This window comes from Antedon mediterranea, chromosome 5 (assembly GCF_964355755.1).
Source record: "Antedon mediterranea chromosome 5, ecAntMedi1.1, whole genome shotgun sequence".
NCBI classification, from domain to species: domain Eukaryota; kingdom Metazoa; phylum Echinodermata; class Crinoidea; order Comatulida; family Antedonidae; genus Antedon; species Antedon mediterranea.
In genome coordinates this window covers 30376177-30396164 of record NC_092674.1, presented here as the reverse complement: position 1 = coordinate 30396164, position 19988 = coordinate 30376177, and the positions used below count along the sequence as shown (strand labels likewise).

At 31.2% G+C, this 19988-nt stretch overlaps 3 protein-coding genes and 1 long non-coding RNA gene across 4 annotated transcripts in view; 1 reads left to right on the top strand and 3 right to left on the bottom strand.

The window, feature by feature from the left end:
• Positions 1-19988, top strand: part of LOC140050383 (WD repeat-containing protein 19-like) — a 61500-nt gene that overhangs the window by 4985 nt on the left and 36527 nt on the right. The window contains exons 9-12 of the mRNA XM_072095546.1: positions 3-117; positions 2906-3012; positions 3344-3466; positions 4128-4277. Coding sequence (XP_071951647.1) covers positions 3-117; positions 2906-3012; positions 3344-3466; positions 4128-4277 — 495 coding nt within the window. The remainder of the gene's footprint in view (positions 1-2; positions 118-2905; positions 3013-3343; positions 3467-4127; positions 4278-19988) is intronic.
• Positions 4538-8030, bottom strand: LOC140050398 (uncharacterized). Its single transcript, XM_072095569.1, has 2 exons — positions 7916-8030; positions 4538-6843 (listed from the first exon to the last, which is right to left on the bottom strand). Exons 1-2 carry the CDS (start codon positions 7929-7931, stop codon positions 5942-5944), a joined length of 918 nt encoding a protein of 305 aa, XP_071951670.1. The 5' UTR covers positions 7932-8030; the 3' UTR covers positions 4538-5941.
• LOC140050399 (uncharacterized) lies at positions 11061-13505 on the bottom strand. Its single transcript, XM_072095570.1, has 2 exons — positions 13413-13505; positions 11061-12511 (listed from the first exon to the last, which is right to left on the bottom strand). Exons 1-2 carry the CDS (start codon positions 13426-13428, stop codon positions 11610-11612), a joined length of 918 nt encoding a protein of 305 aa, XP_071951671.1. The 5' UTR covers positions 13429-13505; the 3' UTR covers positions 11061-11609.
• Positions 15509-18806, bottom strand: LOC140050418 (uncharacterized). The gene is made up of 3 exons (XR_011845394.1): positions 18515-18806; positions 17761-17853; positions 15509-17116 (listed from the first exon to the last, which is right to left on the bottom strand). It is a non-coding gene; the product is annotated as an uncharacterized lncRNA (long non-coding RNA).

Below are 19988 nucleotides of genomic sequence, written 5' to 3'. Positions count from 1 at the left end.
AGGAACCAGCTTTCCCGATCAGCATAGAGGTCGAACCAACATTTGTTGCCCTTGGTCCGTATCATCTTGTAGTTGGCATGAACAACAGAGCCTGGTTCTATGTACTTGGGACAAAAGGTAGGAATAATCTACTTTAAGTCTTTTTATTTCAGTTTACCATGTGACTTTATTTTTACATAGTCTTAAAGTTTAGTGGCCCATCTTCAATATACCAACATATAAAGTGGTTCAATGATTGAGATTTTACCCATTACAAAATGTGTAATACATCATAATTTTGTGTTCGTTTTAGATGAATATGAGGACTCTTCAACATGTAAGTTTTTTGTTTGGAATCAAGTGCCTTTTCACGTGTGTGATTTTTAATATCAATACACACACTTTCATGACAATATTGTTAACATTGCATTTAATTATAATAACATTTTATACAGGATGCAAATAAGACAAGTGGAGCCATACCACTATCAAAGGAACCATGTGCTTTAATAAAAGATTTCAGATATACCATTATTGAGTGTCATTACTGCTTAAAAAGTAGATTCCTAATTAAGGTGACACTTCAGCACCTAACAAAAGTGTCCCTCTTAATAAGAATGTTCTCTAAATATGGGTTGTCTGTAGTGTGATAAAATATAGTAACACCCCCCCCCCCCCCCCACATCTTGTGGGGGGGGGGAGGTGTAGGTGTGTCTCAAAGAAGGGTTTCTACTGAAAATGCATAAGTCAACCAACTGTACCTAACATCTGCCTTCATGTTTTCCTATATATCACATATTTTAATTAACCTTCAACCAATATCACCATCCTATTGACCACAAGTGTTATTTGTTGTACTGCACCTTGCTGTCAAATTTCACGTGTATATAATCTATCCATTTCATTTTTTATAGGATAAGTGTGATTTCTTTTAATACTGTACTGTATGTACAATAGTCTCATGGTATAACATTTTGTTAATAAAAATGAGGGGTAGGATTGTACTGGGAGAAATTGCATTAACAACATTAACAGCAATTTACCAGTCTATGTCCTCATCACAATGAATTAAAGTCTAGAATTATTACAAAGTTTATATATTATTATTGGTAAAGATCATATGTAGGTATTCATTTAATAAGTGGTTGAACAAAATAATAGTTTAAAATTATGATGTAATTGAAGTATCATAGATTGGTATTTGCTTTTTATCTGCATTGTCATAATATTCATAACAATTTCCATGGCAATCATTATGTAAACATTATTACCATTTGTTATTCAACATTTCCAGTATGTGATTACAGTAGTATACAGTATTGAGCTTTTAAAATATGACAACCAATGATCAAGGTGCGTCGTATCAATTCTTTCTGCGCATGTGAGGATATTAGGACGCATGTCCTCACTCCTCACCTCCACACAGTTGTGATTGATGATGAAGGTGCGTCGTTATCAATTCTTTCTGTGCATGTGAGGATATTAGGACGCATGTCCTCACTCCTCACCTCCACACAGTTGTGATTGATGATCAAGGTGCGTCATATCAATTCTTTCTGCACAGGTGAGGATATTAGGACGCATGTCCTCACTCCTCACCTCCACACAGTTATGATTGATGATCAAGGTGCGTCATATCAATTCTTTCTGCGCATGTGAGGATATTAGGACGCGTGTCCTCGCTCCCCACCTCCACACAGTTGTGATTGTTTCTACAGTAGGTCTAGACGACAACTGATAACACATCAATTGACCTGATCTAGTTAGGTCGAGTCAAATGGCCGAGCGGTTAAGGCAGAGGCGTTGTTTACCGCACCTAAAGAGCCAACAACATTGGAAAGCGTTCGAGGCCGACTCACTCCTAGTTTTGGTGGTGGAACAAGTCTTCTCGGATAAGGACTATAAACCGAAGGTCCAGTACAGTTATAACCTGTGTGCACTTTAAAGAACCCAGTTCATTATTCGAGAAGTGTAGGGGGTACCCCGGTGAACTGGTTCACAAAAATAGCCCTTGTACCAGGGGGATTACAACCTATCTGATAGGACAGTGATTAATTTACTATTGGTAATCCTTGGCCACATGCCTAAAGACATAAAGTAAAAAAAAAAAAACTCAGTCAACTGACTGTGACTACATTTGTCTTCATCAGTGATGCCAATGTTATTAATAACATTATAGTGGTCTTTATTTGAATGAGCAATACTTTCCTTTTTCCTACTTAAAAATATTATAAACAAACTTTTTAATCATCTTACTTTAGAGGAAGCAGACACAGGGTCTCTTTTTCAGTTGTTTGTCCAGTTCTGTGAGTGACCTTGCAAGACAATCTGTGTTATACAGTTATTTCATTGATTTGGATATTTGTTAAAAGTTTAATACTTTGATTTTCATTTTTTCAAATTTTTTCTGTATTCATTAAAAAACATTAACAATAAGAAGTCTTGTTTTATGTTCATTCATTTAATTTTGTTACTAATAAATTCAAAGAATTTAAAATTAACATAAATATTTTCATGATTTTTAAAAATGGTTTTCAATAAAATATATTTTTAGTTAAAATAGTTTTATATTTTATTGTTTTTAATGTCAAGAGTTTATTCATTTTCAAATCATAATTAATATCTTTTTTTATGTCTAATTATTAATAACAGATTTTTTTTATAATTATAAATATATTCACATAATATTAAATTTAGTAGCGGGTTTCCTGGTGTTGAATGTAACTGAAAATAAATAAAAATAATAAGTAACTTTAGCTTAAAAGGCACTTGCCTTCCAAGCCATTCAGTTCCTTTTTGAGTTAGGTTTATGATTTTCACTCGACTCCCTAAGTCTATAAAATTTACTTTATGTAGAGGATTATGTTTTGTGTTCAAATATGAATATCACAATTGCAAATTATATGACAAACTACTTTAATTGCAGGGCCTGAGAAACTGAAGGACCGTGAGTATCTTGGAACCATAGTCAGTATGTCATTGAACGCTGATTACGTAGCAGTGGCATTTGAAAACCAAGTCCAGTTGCATCTGGTGAGACAATATTTTTATTTGAGGTGGCACTAGCTTTTATCAAGGGTATTAGGGGACACAACCTCATAATTTTTTGAAGGCCAATTGTTTTTAATTGTGATTATTAAATGATTTATTAATAATACCAGAAATACTTTGAAATAAATCAAAGGAAACTGTAGATGAAATAAAAATCTGTGACCAAAAGATTTATTTATTATTACGAACGAATAAGGTAAGGTAATTCTGGTTGGGTTAAGATTTTTGTCATGCCTAAAACCATTTTTAAAAGTACATTATTTCTTCACTGTTGAATGTGATTACATTGCTTTATGTTATGGTTTAATTTCAGATTGAAACAGAAAGTGGAAGCACAAGTGAAGAGCGTGAGACAAGACTGTTTCCAGGCAAGGACAATGATGGCAAGGTTCTCTGCCATTGTCTCACTCCAGAGTTCCTCATATTTGGCACTGATGTACGTACATTTTATGTTATTCTAAAATTCCAATTTTGCTTAATATATCAGTGTCATATTACAAGCTTCTTGGCTCAGACAGACAGTAGTACAAATTATTTAATTGTAGGTGTTAATAATTTTTATTTTTTTTTTTAACAAAAATTTTAACGTAATTGATGATTTGCAATATGTTTGATTTTAATTTTTTACTCCTGTTTTGGGGCATTCTCTTCTTGCTTTGTAAATTGTTGACCTTTTATATTGTTAAACATTTTTTATGATGTATTTTTATATATTTGTAAAACTCAGACAAAGACTTTGTTTATGTAGAGCATCTTGTGTATATGCTTTTCTTGTGAACAGGATTGCCACCTTTAAGAAGGATAGTGAATGAATTCGCTTGTGGTTATTCTTGGTAATTTGCCTAAATATATAAAAGACATCAAGAATCTTTAACAGAGTTAATTTTTCATGATCCAATTTAAAAATTAACTTTATCTTATTTTCCCACATGTACATGCCATTATTGTGTAAATCTCCACTTTTTAGGTAAACTCAAAATGTGTATACAGTATCAGCGTTAGCAAAATTGTTGCGAACATAAATAAAAGTTGGACTACATGTTATATCTCATTATTGCTCTTTAGTCTTATGATTAAAACTAAACTTCTTTCTTTAGACTGGTGAGCTTTACTACTTCTTCATTGAGGACTGGCAGTATGTGAATGAGTTCCGACATGTTGTTGGCATCCGTAGTCTTTTCCCAGATCCTAGTGGAACCAGACTTGTTTTCATTGATGACAAAAGTGATGGATTTGTTTATAACCCGGTAAGTTTTAAAATTCCATATTTTTATGATTTATTCTCCGATGATCAGTTATATTGTTTTACTGTATGTTGACATGCACATGGCTTATTACAGTTATCCATGGATAATTTGTAACACATTAATTCTGTTTAACCTGTTCCACAATAATTAACTCATTGACTACATATTGACACAGAGTTTGCTAGAACAAACCTTATAAAGGGTCGCAACATGACATTCAAACTTCAAAGTCAAAAGCCCTGACAAAAATAACTGAACAATTTTGGATTTGTAATTCTAGTGTTAATATTATCAATGAAATAGTCTGCGCTACACCATACAATATTCTGTGCTACACCATACAATACAATATTCTGTGCTAGACCATACAATTACAATACAGTATTCTGTGCTAGACCATACAATTACAATACAGTATTCTGTGCTAGACCATACAATTACAATACAGTATTCATATACATATACTTATATAAATATTTTTCTTAAAAATGACACTTCTACAATATTATTAAATACATTTTCTTCCCTAAGAATAGATTATTAAATAAGTACCTAATTTATTTATTAATATTTTAATGTTGTTAATAATACTTAATAGTACCATGCCTAGTTTTATATTAAATATTTCTAAAATAAATAGTTATTTCATGTTTCACTTTGTTATATACAAGAAACACTTTTCAACATTAAAATATAATAAATATTTTTTAATGTACGTACTTAGTTAAATATTTTTTCTTATTGACAAACACCCTATCTTATTTATATTAAAAAAAATATTAGTTACCCTAATGTGCATGTTTAACTTACAATTACATTAATATACACATTTCTTATATTAATTAAAATATAATGTTGTTTGTTACATTAAGCCTTGTCTACACTATCAAACTTTATTTGTCAAAAAAGTTTGATGTGGCCATATATGGTAGTGCTTTGCTTAAATATCATCATATCCATATTTGTACACACCACATTTTTTTGACACATAAAGTTTGATAGTGTAGACAAGGCTTTATATTATTTGTTATTGAGAAGCATTATATCTCTTTTAATTATTACTTAAAATAAATATTAGTTTACATGTTTAAATGTGTGTAAATGCCATAAACATAAATTATTTCTGTAAGAAATACTTAGATGTTAGTACCTATATTAAATATCTAAAATGAAATATGTTACCTAATGTACATAGTTATATAAATACATTGTTGTAAAAAACACTTGTTCAATATTTGAATATAATGGTACCTAGTTTTATATTATTTGTTATTGAATAACACTCTATATTATAACATTCTTGATACAGAACATTCTATATTATCTACTTTACTACTAAATGTATTCAAATTGAGTTTAACAAACATTATAATATAGGCATAATAAGATAGGCTTTCATCAATTGCAGTTACAAAACAATTAACAAATGAAGTAAATTGATAGATATAAACTTTTTGTTTTCTTTTACATAGTATTCATAAGTACAGTATCAAGAAACATGATAATTTTCCACAGTATCTGTTTAGACTAATTTTTTCTCCTTGTTTCATGGGTCACAGTAACAGAAGCTATAGAAAGAAGTAAGGGTTTCCTTAAAAGATTTTTTACACATTTTTATGAGTTGAAATAGTTTTGAGTGTTAAAACAATTTATTCTTAATTTGTTTACTCCCTTAATGTCACACTAGTTACATCAGGTTCAGGGTTTGGGATAGTCGTCATTTCGATTGCCACTGTTTCATAAGTTGGTACTTTGTCATACATTTTGGTTTTAAAGTAATTGTTTACTTTTTGAAAAAGCATTATAATTAATATTAGTATTAGTGAAACCAGGACTATCAAAATAACTATCAAGGCTTGAGTAGTGGTATCTTTGTAATCTGTGAGTGGGTTTGTCCAGAACGGTCTAGTCGTTGCAGTATTCTGATCAGTAGTAGTAGGGCTCTTCAGGTTTGTCAAGAGGTCACTCTCTCTGTGATCGATAGTTGGGGTCATTTCCGGTTTTTCAAAGCTTTTCGTTGAACATTCTTTGTAGTTCCGCTCCAACTCCACACAGCAAGTGACACTTTTTTTAACTGTTGTGGTGTGTTCAACCCAAATTTTGGTGTTATTCATGGTTACGTTTTTTACTGACTCTTTATCTATGTAGAAATTTGGACGTGGATTTACATTGTCCGTAATGCATTGCCAAATCACCTCATTACTACTTATTTTTTGCACTTCTAATTCGGGCTTTTTAGTTATTTGTCCAATGATGTTTACTGTATAACTTTTATAGATGTCACCATTTACAATGAAGCTGTACTGGCCGCTATGATTGTATTCACCATGTTCTATGTATAGCTCGGATTTACTAAGTACTCTGTCGTAAGTTACTATGATGTTTGGGTCACATGTCACGTTCTGACCATTCAATTGCCATACTCCATTTATATTTGCGTTTTCTAATATGGCTGATAAGGTAATTGAATCGCCTTTTGGGACATCTAAAATCTTTTTGGCATCCACTTGGTCTTTTGATGTAAGCATCAGTAGGCCAATGCATATTAGAGTCAGAACCAATATTGCTGAAAAAAAGAAGATATATTGTCCCCACTGAAAAAATAATTTTTTAAATATTGAACGCTTATTGGTGACATAATACGGTAGTTAATTACTGTACTTGACTTTTATGCTGTATAACCGGTACTACCGGGTATCAACAAATATCATTGAACTGCATACCCGGTATTATCAGGTATGGGAAAAACTATTATTTATCACCTTGGAAAGTTGTATCATTATCTATAATGGTGCAAAAACATCCCCCAGTTACCAAATGTTACCACCCCAATAGAGCAATATTATGTTCATTGTAATACGCAAACAAAAAATCTGAAGTAATAATTTTGCTGTGACCCATTTTTTTTTTGGAAAATGTCATTCTAAGATTTTGACCCAAAACTTTGATTTATGCGTAATTTTTTATTATATAAAAATAATTTTTTTTTATATATCCAGAGGGAAACCCATATTCCATAAGAATTTCTTATAGAAAAATAGTTTTTATCATTGAATTGACAAAAACAGGAATTCCAAAATAGCTGTAATGGTCACATGACGTCATTAATATGCATTTTAGCTTTTTTTTCACTCCCAACCGTAGACCCACCACACACCAAAAAAAAATTTATAAATTCAATTTATTAAAATCACATTTTTTTTCGCACACAAATATTGAGCACATAAGTGGGACTAATGCTACATGTTGAAAGCGTTATATGAAAGGTTATTATGTATTGTTTACTTTTTTTAATCTATTTTTTTATTGATATTTATTTGTCATTGAAGGCAATGCAGTTTTATGCACTATTCACAAGCCGTCATGGACCGTATAAACATGCATTTTTCAAACAAATTTTGTATATTTTACTATTATATTACTTTATTAGTCAAAAACCAATTTATGTTGCACTGCAGTATACAATATAGTTGTGCCGTATACTATAATAACACTAATGTAATATAATAATATAAATAATAAATAAAATATAAACTACTGTATATCTTCAATTCTTCAATTAAAATTTATAAATTTATTGAGAATATAGAAGAAAATTACATTTGAGTTCAACTTTCTATGACAAAAATAATTATTACCTTTATATCTTGTCATATTGTTCTTGTTATCATCTGATAAAGGTGTTGAAATATACGTTTGTCTCCATGAACACACTTTATTACAATGAATTCCATTGCGTAGTTTTAATTCATCGAATATTCTCGTTCATTGGCTAGAATGTTCTATCAATGGAACTTTCCACTCTCCATTCATAGATATCTCGTGAGTGTTTTGGCAGAGTGTCAAGTTTGTTGTTAGCTTATTATTGCTATGTAGATAAACTCAAAATGTCATCTGAGTTTGTATTTTTATTATTAATATTCAATAATACTAATAATACTAATGTTTCTCATTTTTTATATTTTAGTCTGAAAAATTATAAATTTTAATTTAAAATTCATAACAAATTATTTCAATTTTCTGATTTTTGTTTTATTATTACGTCTTCAAAACAATTGTTATTTAGTTATTTTTTCAACATTTCTTAAATATCCAACAGCAAGCAAGTCACCAATTAGAGGATGGATTACTGTAGCTATTTTATAATTTATAATAAAGTTTTATTTGAGGTTTAGGGAGTTACAGCCATGACACCAGGTCAGGATCATTGAACTCTGGACTTTGGGTGGAAAAAGCAAGCATGTTAACCACCAAGCTACATCTTCATTACAATGAAATTCATTGCGCAGTTTTAATTCATTGAATATTCTCAAATTGTTGACTAGAATGTTCTATCAATGGATAGAAATTCATTGCGCAGTTTCAATTCATCAAATATTCTCGAATTGTTGACTAGAATGATTTTTCAATGGAATTTTCCATTCTTTGGGGATTCTGTCACTGATGTTGAATTTGGCAGAGTGCCAAACTAGTTACCATAGCTTGCTGTGTAGTAGTAGGGAAATACCCTGTTAAGTCAAGCAAACAACTATGCCCTGTGTACAGCTAGCTAGTAGTGATATTATACAGATATTGCCTGCTTAGAGGTGAAATATAAGATTTGACATCCCCGAGGGAATGATATTATGTTCGAGGGAATATACATATCCCGAAGCGGCAGCTGAGGGATATATATAATTCCCCGAGAACATAATATCATCCGGAGGGGATGTCAAATCTTATATTTTACCGATATAGAAGACGATATCTGTTATATTATATAGCCAAGAACAAGTCTGCTGGGTTGGGTGAAGCTAGGCTAGGCCTCCTATAGTATTTGTATTGTATGTAAACAAGCCTGCCTAGACACCTTACCTTGCGAAGAATAATATACAGATAATTACTAATTAATGATTCCTTGGCAATAAAATATTCACTTAGGCCTAGGTCGTTTAAATTAACAGAAGAATTTCCATCAATAGGCCTATTAATAATAATATTATAATCAGGTAGACCGAATAAACAATTCGTCTTCTTCTCTTCGAGGAGCCGAATCGCTGGATGTTCAGCGCGTACTAGGTTACTACCGTGAGTATTGACCAATCACAAACGGTGTTTCATCACATTTAGGGAGGACTAATAACAAATGAGGGCGCTATGTATGCATAGCTTAAATAGTTTAAAAGATTAATTTCTTCAAGCAAGTTCCGTGGCGCAGCGGTTGAAGCGTTGTCTTATGATGGAGTGACAATTCCATCCCGAGTTCAAGATCCAGTAGATGACTTTTGTTTATTTATCGGCAAACGCGAGTGTTGCACACGAAAATTACACAGTCAATATCATCGAACTCGAGAATTTATATGATTAATGACAGGGGACACGATAATTACGTGAAAATTACTCAGTCAATATCATCGTTCTCGAGGATATATACGATTTACGATCCTCGCAGCTGTAGTCATGTGACGCAGTTTCAACCAATCACGTTGGTATACCCAAATATGGTACTGACATGACAACATCATGTCCATATTATATGGGCATATCACATTTTTTGTAACATAAAGTTTTATAGTGTAGACAGAGCTTAACGAAAAATGTTACTGTTGATACTGTACACGGTTTCGTTAACCTTTTAAAGAATAAAATAGAACAATTCATCATAATATCCTTAGTAGGATTCCTACTGTAGGTCTAGGCTAGGTAGTGATGCTGATTTAGGATCGATTATTATTCTTTGAAAACAGAGCAGTAACATATTACAGCATTTGTATTGACAAATTAACAAATATATTGAAATTAAACGTGTTTTTCACCAATAAATGCATGAGAAATTGACGCATTCCTCTGAGTTTTAGTCCTTTATTATCGTTGCTCTTTTGGCGCTCCGTAGAAACAAAAATAGTGCAGTGCACCTCATTAGCATACTTATCACGATGTTGAATTCTATGTGAACGCTTTTCCTGTTAACGTGATATTCAATATCAGGATACGAAAGCATGATAAAATCTTATGTGAACGTGGCTATTCATTCTGTTTAACCTGTTCCACAATATTGAACCCGTTCAACAATATTCAACCCATTGACTACATATTGACATAGAGTATGCTAGAACAAACCTTATAAAGGGTCGCAACATAATAACATTCAAACTTCAAAGTCAAAAGCCCTGACAAAAATAACTGAACAATTTGAATTTGTAATTCTAGTGTTTATTAATATATTATCAATGAAATATTCTGCACTACACCATACAATATTCTGTGCTAGACCATACAATATTCTGTTCTAGACCATACAATTAAAATACAATATTCTGTGCTAGAACATACAATTAAAATACAATATTCTCTTAATAATAATAAAATCAATAAAACATTTTATTTCCTTAATTATAAGATACTGTATACTTAAAACAAATAATATATTAGATTTAAGAACAATTTTCCTGAAGAATAGTTACCTTAATGTACAAAATAAATATTTATTTAAATATGACACTTCTACAATATTATTAAATACATTTTCTTTCCTAAGAATAGATTATTAAATATTAGCTTTATAATGTCCCTATATAATATTTTTTTCTTATTGACAAGCACCCTATCTTATTAAATATAAAATAAATATTAGTTAACCTAATGTTCATGCTTAACTTACATTAATATACACATAAGAAATACTTTTTCAATATTAAAATATAATGTTGTTTGTTACCATATATTTTTTGTTATTGAGAAGCATCCTATCTCCTAATTTATTACTTAAATATTAGTTTACATGTTTACATGTGTGTACATATGTAAATATCTGTAAGAAATACTTAGTAGTTACTACCTATATTAAATATCTAAAATTAAAATGTTACCTAATGTACATACTTAGTTATGTAATATATTGTTGTAAAAAACACTTGTTCAATATTTGAATATAATGGTACCTAGTTTTATATTATTTGTTATTGAATAACACTCTATATTATAACATTCTTTATACAGAACATTCTATATTATCTATTTTACTACTAAATGTATTTAAATTAATTTTAAAATAAACATAACTAAGATAGGCTTTCACCAATTACAGTTAAAAAAAAAACACTTTTTCAATTAACAAGTTAAGTAAATGGATAGATATAAACTTTTTTTCTTTTACATACGTATTCATAAGTACAGTATCAAGTAACATGATAATTTTCCACAATATCTGTTTAGACTAATTTTTTCTCCTTGTTTCATGGGTCACAGTAACAGAAGCTATAGAAAGAAGTAACGGTTTCCTTAAGAGATTTTTTACACATTTTTATGAGTTGAAATAGTTTTGAGTGTTAAAACAATTTATTCTTAATTTGTTTACTCCCTTAATGTCACACTAGTTACATCAGGTTCAGGGTTTGGGATAGTTGTCATTTCGATTGCCACTGTTTCATAAGTTGGTACTTTGTCATACATTTTGGTTTTAAAGTAATTGTTTACTTTTTGAAAAAGCATTATAATTAATATTAGTATTAGTGAAACCAGGACTATCAAAATAACTATCAAGGCTTGAGTAGTGGTATCTTTGTAATCTGTGAGTGGGTTTGTCCAGAACGGTCTAGTCGTTGCAGTATTCTGATCAGTAGTAGTAGGGCTCTTCAGGTTTGTCAAGAGGTCACTGTCTCTGTGATCGATGGTTGAGGTCATTTCCGGTTTTTTAAAGCCTTTCGTTGAACATTCTTTGTAGTTACGCTCCAATTGCACACAGCAAGTGACACTTTTTTTAACTGTTGTGGTGTGTTCAACCCAAATGTTGGTGTCATTTATGAACAAGATTTGTACTGGCTCTTCATCTATGTAGAAATTTGGATGTGGATGTACGTTGTCCGTAATGCATTGCCAAATCACCTCATTACTACTTATTTCTCGCACTTCTAATTCGGGCTTTTTAGTTATTTGTCCAATGATGTTTACTCTATAACTTTTATAGATGTCACCATTTACAATGAAGCTGTACTGGCCGCTATGATTGTATTCACCATGTTCTATGTATAGCTCGGATTTACTAAGTACTCTGTCGTAAGTTACCAGCATGTTTGGGTCACATGTTACGTTCTGACCATTCAATTGCCATACTCCATTTATATTTGCGTTTTCTAATAAGGCCGGTAAGGTAATTGAATCGCCTTTTGGAACATCTAAAATCTGTTTGGCATCCACTTGGTCTTTTGATGTAAGCATAAGTAGGCCAACGCATATTAGACTTCCAAGCAATATTTCTGCAAAATAATGTAAAGATATTCCCCACTGAACAAATATTTTTCACAATTTGAAACGTTTATTGCAATATGGTAGTTCATAGTACCTGATTTTTATGCTGTATAAAGATTGTTTTTGTTTTTATTTACACTATTATTATCTAAAAGTAATATTATTTGCAATCTATCTTAAATGAAATGTTTTTATTATGTCTTATTGTTTGTATACTTTTGTACTACTATTTATATGTCATTGAATAAATACAGTTTTATTTACTAAAACAAAACAGTTATCTAGACCACACTTTTTATACATTCTTTTTAAAACAAATTTTGTATATATTTAAACACACCAATTTATGTTGCAATGCAGTATAGTTTCAAAAATCCATGATAATAACAAAACATATAAATAAATAAACTATAGTTATTGACAAAATATCAGTCAGTAAGCTCTGAAGGGTTTGTTTGTATTAAGTTACTTCAACCTTACTACAGACAATGTGCTCCTTGTATTATACCCCTTTCACACCAAAACACCGGGGTGTCCCCGCAGTTCGCTCTCCGGTTCGCTCTCAGTTTTAAAGTTGCTTGATTTTACCTTTCACACCAAACAGTGGGGCGTCAACTCCGGGGTGTCTCCGGAGTTTTGCTTTTGGTGTGAAAGGGGTATTATTAAGCATCATGTGGACACTCATCAAAAGTAATGTTGCATGTCTGACGTAACTTTACCTCAGACATAAGGCAGTCTGAACATAACTTATATTGCATAAAGTTTGTGTGTGAGAGATCCAAAACTAATAACTTTAAAGTTGAAACTTCACCTTAATATAATTCTTCAATTTAAATTTATAAATTTATCTAGAATATAGAAGAAAATTATATTTCGAATAAACTAAATATAATAACAATTAATTCTTACCTTTACATCTTGTCATATTGTTCTTGTTATCTGATAATTTTGTTGTGTTGAAAAATATGTCTTTCTCAGTGAACAAATTTCATTGACTGTGCAGTATTTGCTATTCTAGAATGTTATGAATGGACATTTCCGCTCCATTCACCCAATTGTCTCATTGTCTTGTGACTGTTACACCTATTATGGCAAAGTGCCAAGATTATGCATAATCTCATTTGTTGATATACGGTAAAGTTTATGGTACACCACGTGTATTAGTTATGAAAAGAACTGTTGAGTTTCTCGACGTTTCGATCAATATGCTTTGATCGTCATTGATCGAAACATCGAGAAACTCAACAGTTCTTTTCATAACTAATACACGTGGTGTACCATAAACTTTATATCAACATTTGATTTCGCCATGCAAACCTTCAAACAATACATAATCTCATTATTGTTGTAATTTAGCCTTTGATTATTTTAATGTTGATAATTCAAATATTTTAAACACACAAATAATTTCAAATTTTTTTAATTTTTAAGAAATTTGTCAGTTTATTACAGTTTTTTGAGAAATATGTATTTTGAATGTCATCATTGTACATGTAAAGAAATGTGTTCATTGAGAAAGTTTGTTTAGTCTGAAAATATGTCTTAATGAAATTTATTGCTCAGATATTAAATTATTGATTATTTTCGAGCTAATAGGTAGGTTCACATTCACCGTTGAGCATATATGTGAAACCAATACCCCTTTCACACAAAAGAAAAAAATCTGGAGACACTCCGGAGTTGACGCCCCGATGTTTTGGTGTTAAAGGTAAAATAAAAAACTCCAGAATTAAAAACAGCGGGTTTGAACAGCTGAATGTTCTCCGGAAGGCGAACTGCGGAGATACACCGGTGTTTTGATGTGAAAGGTACCAACATCAAACTCCAGAGTTTTTAGGTCAAAAGGTCATCCTCACACGATCAATCATTTCTTTAGTTTTATTTCAAAATACTTTAATTTGTAAAAAATATATACTATAGCGGTCTAAAAAATAATAAATAGTATTTAAATAAAACATATAACTTCTGAGACTTTTGAAAATAATTATTAAATTAAAAATATTATCAATTAAAATGACTCTAATGATCGTCACTATGTAAATTAAAAAAATAGAGGGTGGTATTTACAATTTTATTTTTAAAAACACTGGTGTTGCTAGGATGGTGTTAATGGGGTATCTCTGGAGTTTCTCGACGTTTTGAATGGTCACAAACTCTGGGTGTCTCCGGAGATCTCAGCAGAGTTTTGGTGTGAATGATCAGCTGTAATCTGTCACTCTAAAATGATCTAGTGGAGCACACTGAAGGAACACATGATTATTACCTCGTAATTAATTTATAACATAGAATCAACCAATCAGCATTTGATTTGATATCATGCTAAATAATGTTTATTAGCTAAAAAGGAATTTTCCACTCCAGTCATCAATGAATCTGACTGTGTTGTGTTGGCATAATGCCAGCCAGTGGTAGCTTTACTGTTGGCTTAATTTCCATTATAGCGTTGTTACAGTGTTTTACACTGAGTATTTATTCTGAGTATTTATTAAACGCACTATTTGCAATTCAAATAGAAAAAGTAGTTAAACATCACACCTTCTTTGTGAATTGCATTTGTTACCAGACAGACTCATCATTTTCAAGCTTATACTCCCACCCAATTTCACCAATGTATATTCCCAGTTTCCTGGACGTTCTGCATTCGATCATAGTATATTGATCGAAATGTAGAAAAACAGTTCTTTTCAGAACTAATAATACATGGTGTATCGCAAACTTTATATGAACATAAGATGCTCATCAATACACTGAACAAAAAGGCTCTGTGATATATTTCTGAGCTTCTTAAGTTATGTTCAAATAAAACAGCAATATTATATAGGTATTACCTGCTTAGGTGAAATATAACATTTAACATTTTATAAATAAACAAAAGTGGTAATGGTACATGATGTAAATTGTTTTCATTTTCATTTTATTATTACATATGTTAGTAGGTACATAAGTAAAACATAATTTAAATCATATATTTATTTATTTATTATTTAAATCAATTTATATCAAAATTTGGAGATGTGACATTGAAATGTATCTATATTATGAGATAAAATGTGCATTTGTGCAAAAGTTCAATGTCTTTTGACCTTTAATAATTGTCCGAATTTATTGTATATGATTTCAAAACATAAAATAATGCTACACAATGATACCAAGATTAAATTGGTTAGTGTTTTAATTACTGGGCTGTTGACATTATCCCTACCCCAACAAAATATTGTAACATAAAACGTTAAGCCTGTGGATTATGAACAGTAGTGTTAATGAAGTGTCTCGTACATCTGATAATTGTATTTTGCTTAAATGCCTGATAGTGATAGCTGAATAAGTAAACTTGTTTGTAAGAAAAGAGAATGAAATTAGTTGTTTAAATGTCTTTCTGATTGCAACCTTACTGGTTTCATGCACTGTACATTATGTGATAAATCTCAATCATAGTCTTTAGTTCAATGTCATGGGTTATACCACATATGTGACATAGTCTTTTAAATATTGTGGCTTGTTTACTGCTCTTCCTGATCTTGTCCTTGCAGTTTCGTTAGCTCTGTTTCCATTGTGTCTATGATGCATTGTTGTTCTTCTGGCTCATCAAAGTCAATTTCTGGTGTTTTTTGTCTGAATATTTCGTTTGTTTTCCTTAGGAACTTTATATTTCTCCTGATAACATTTCCGCTTTCTTATCGTTGGTTGTCTGGCTGGATTCATTTGCTTGCAATGTAGGTAATGCTTTGGCGTTCTTGATTGATTGTGGATGGAGCTGTGCAAGAGAATGACTGATCAGCAAACGTATGTTCTTGGTTGGAATAGTCGAGGCTAAGAAAGATATAGACAAAGATTTCTGTGAGTGTTCTGGAAGGAGACGAGCAATGAAAAATATTGCGGTGATTGTTTATGGATGGCTTTGTAGGTAGGCGTGAGGATCTTGAATTCTATGCGTTGTTTAACCAGCAGCCAATGTAATGAAACAAGATCTGACCACATATATTATTCCATGTTCTGGTGTTATTTGTCTGAATATATTGTTTGTTTTCTTTAGGAATTTCTTATTTCTCTTGAAATTTCTTATCCTATCTTATCGTTGGTTGTCTGGCTGGATTCATTTGCTTTCAATGTAGGTTTAGTTTAGTTATAATGGGAAAGTTTAGGCGAATGCCTTTTTAACCCCATATCAACTACATTGTGTCGATGCGATTCTTGTATTCCATAAGGATGGAGCTGTGCAAGAGAATGACTGATCAGCAAACGTATGTCTACATGTTCTTAGTTGGAATAGTCGAGGCGAAGATATAAATGAATGACGAAGATTTCTGACAGAAGCTGGTAGAGTGACATGTTTGTCCAGGTGTTGATGTTATCCCTCCAAGTCATTCTGGGACAGCCTTGTTTTCGTTTTTCTTTCACAGGTCATTGGAGGATGGTTAGCGCAAGGCTTGATGGCTTGAAACAGTTTGCTTGAAGGCTTGTTTTGGCAATAAGTTGGTCTATCTGGTCATAGAAATCCTACTATCCCCTCATCAGTATGGTCTCAGCCTTTTTGGTCAGTGTCTTGATGAGCATCTTATGTTGTATTTGATTTTTTACCCCAAAATTAGCATTACATTTTTTAAATTTTGTATCTATAACGTAATAGTAATGATAAAATGAATAATGAATAGGTTTTTTCAATTGTTTTAATTTTATATAAAATAAGTATTATAATATTTTTTTTTTCCTATTTTTTTTTCAATTCTTAAATTTTATTATAATAACAATTATTATAATAATAAAAATGATAAAAATAATAATAACATCATTCACAATAATAATGATGATTATTATTATTATTACAGTTATTATAATAATTTTATTTGACAAAATAAATTTTTGTCCTTCTTTATATAATTTGATTTTATTTTCCACAAACAATTTTAGATTATTTTTTGTAATGCCAATTTTTGAATAAAAATCATTAATATTAGGGTTTTTAAAGAATATTTCTATAAACAGAAAGAGAAAAAAAGTTCTATGAATACGAATGAAATATAATGAGGTTTTGCGCCTGTATTCTTAAATTGAACTTTAGTCATAGACCGAACTTCAACTTCAAACGTGCTAGTTCGATCTATCACTTCAAATTTGATTCATAAAAGAAGTAGTCAAAGTAAGCAGTTTGACTTAACAAGGTTGGGCTTTTAGTCAAGTTTCACACGTCTGGGTAGAAAATTGAATAAACAGGAGTTGCATAAAATAAAAACAAACCGTTTACACTGCTAATACTTACTTTGTAACTTTGATGCTTCTTGTTCAGACATTGGCTTTTTGATGTAATCTTTTAAAAACCAATCAATTTTAGTATCACCAAAATCCATAATTGCTACAAGAAAATAAAAAATGAAACGGTTTAGTTACTCTGCGCGGTCACTACATGTTTCCACCAGAATGAAGAATCAAGACCAACGTATGATGAGAGAGTGTTTTAATTAAGTGTAATTTATATAAATTAACTTTTAGTACACATATTTTTTCAGAGTGAAATCTCTTCTCATTTTATACATTAGATCTGATGAGTGATATAGGTGGTATTTATTTGGGTCTTAGCCTGTGGTAGTTTAAATCAAAGATGAAATCTTTTATATTGTCAGTTTTGATGAGTCATTGTACTATAAGCAACTAAACCCTACCGTAAAAAGTTTAACTTATGTTAAAATAGTAATAAAGTAATCTATTTTGCTGTGTCATACACTATGTATGAGAATTATATAACATCCGAAATAAGAATTGTACTATAATAACATACTGGTGTACTGTTGTGTAGCCCAGAGACTGATTATAAGCTAGGCCTAGGCTAGTTACAAATGCATTTACTACATGTGAAGAACCATACTGACTATTTAGTACAGAAGTTTGGGATTTCAACTAATTATATAATTATTAAATAAAGTTATTTTCAACAAACATATTGAAAATACTGTTTAAGAAATTCTTTGTAACTAACTAACTCTTAACTACAATCTGATAATAAAAGTAACACCTACCCTTGGAGAGTCTTCTTTCGTTAGGCTAGAAAATTGTTCTTCTATACAGCTTCTGAGTAGAGAACCAGTGCTGATTGGTCCCCTTTGATCACGTGATTATGTCATAAGTCAAACGAACGTTCATGAAAAATATTACTGTATTTCATCACTATTCAGCTTGAATTGTCCCTTACAATTTCAATTCCGAAAAAGGTATTTGTCATGGCCGAGCGGTTAACACAGTGGAACTGTAATAACGTAGAAATAACATTGGCAGGGGTTCGAGGCTCACTCGCTCCATGGTTCTGGTGGTACGAGTCTTCTCGGATAAGGACTATAAAATGTACAGTATGTCCACTGTACACATCTAGCTCATATGCACCTTAAAGAACCTAGTACATCTTTTGAGTAGGGTTACCTCTGTGTACTAGTACACACACAGCCACTGATCATAACTGGGACCTCTGGGAGAGAAGAGGTAGCCCCGTATAAATAATAACAAACATGAGTTTCACAGATTTCAGCTAGGTAGAAATTTTCAAATACTTATACCGGTATATTTTTTTTGTAACAGGGGGGTTTCTACTTGTATAAGCTATGCTTCCGAGATTTTTCCTTTCCATTCTTTTATTTCTCTTTGTATTATGCTTATTTATGCATGTTTATGTTTTTCAATGTTTATGAATGGAATTAAAGAAAGAATAATAATATAATGTTGATGGTTGATTCCATGAAAGGATACCTTTGATCATGACCCTTTACATCTATTTTGATGTCATTCTTGACTAATTCTTGTGAATGGAATATTCTGATATTTAAATAATCATTGTGGAATCTTGTTTGTTTTCTACTGCTTGAATTCATGAGGTTTTTGTGTAACACAATATTTATATTGAATGATACTTTTCAGTGCGAAAGCATTGATTTCAAAAGAGGCCCAGTATAGTCAATCAACAAGTATCAACTAATTTACATTAAGAATAGGTACACTAAGATATATATTGAAAGTACGGTAAAGAAAAGAGGTCATATATTGTGGATAGAATTTTTTAAAGTTGAAAGCATCATAGATTTCAAGTTTATTTTAATATATCTAAATCCAAAGACAAATTACTGAAACAAGTGACAATGGTGTGGGTATCAGTGATTGGATCTCAATGTAGATACAAAATAAAATAAAGCAAACGGAACTATTTGCCATTCAAATAGAAGAAGTAGTTAACACATTACACCTGAATTAAATTGTTACCAATAGACAGACTCATCACTTTCACTAAAGGCCAATTTACACAGACGAGCGGTAACGGTAAGCGGTAAAGTTGAGCGGAAAACGCAAAAATAGAATCTATGTTATTTCTTATGACCATTTACACAAAACGCGGAGCGGACGACCGGTTGAGCGGAAATCCGCTCAGGATCGAAACAGATTCAATTTTGTGAAAATACCGCGCGGTAATTATGGATTCTGGCCAACCAACGACATGATTGAAATGAT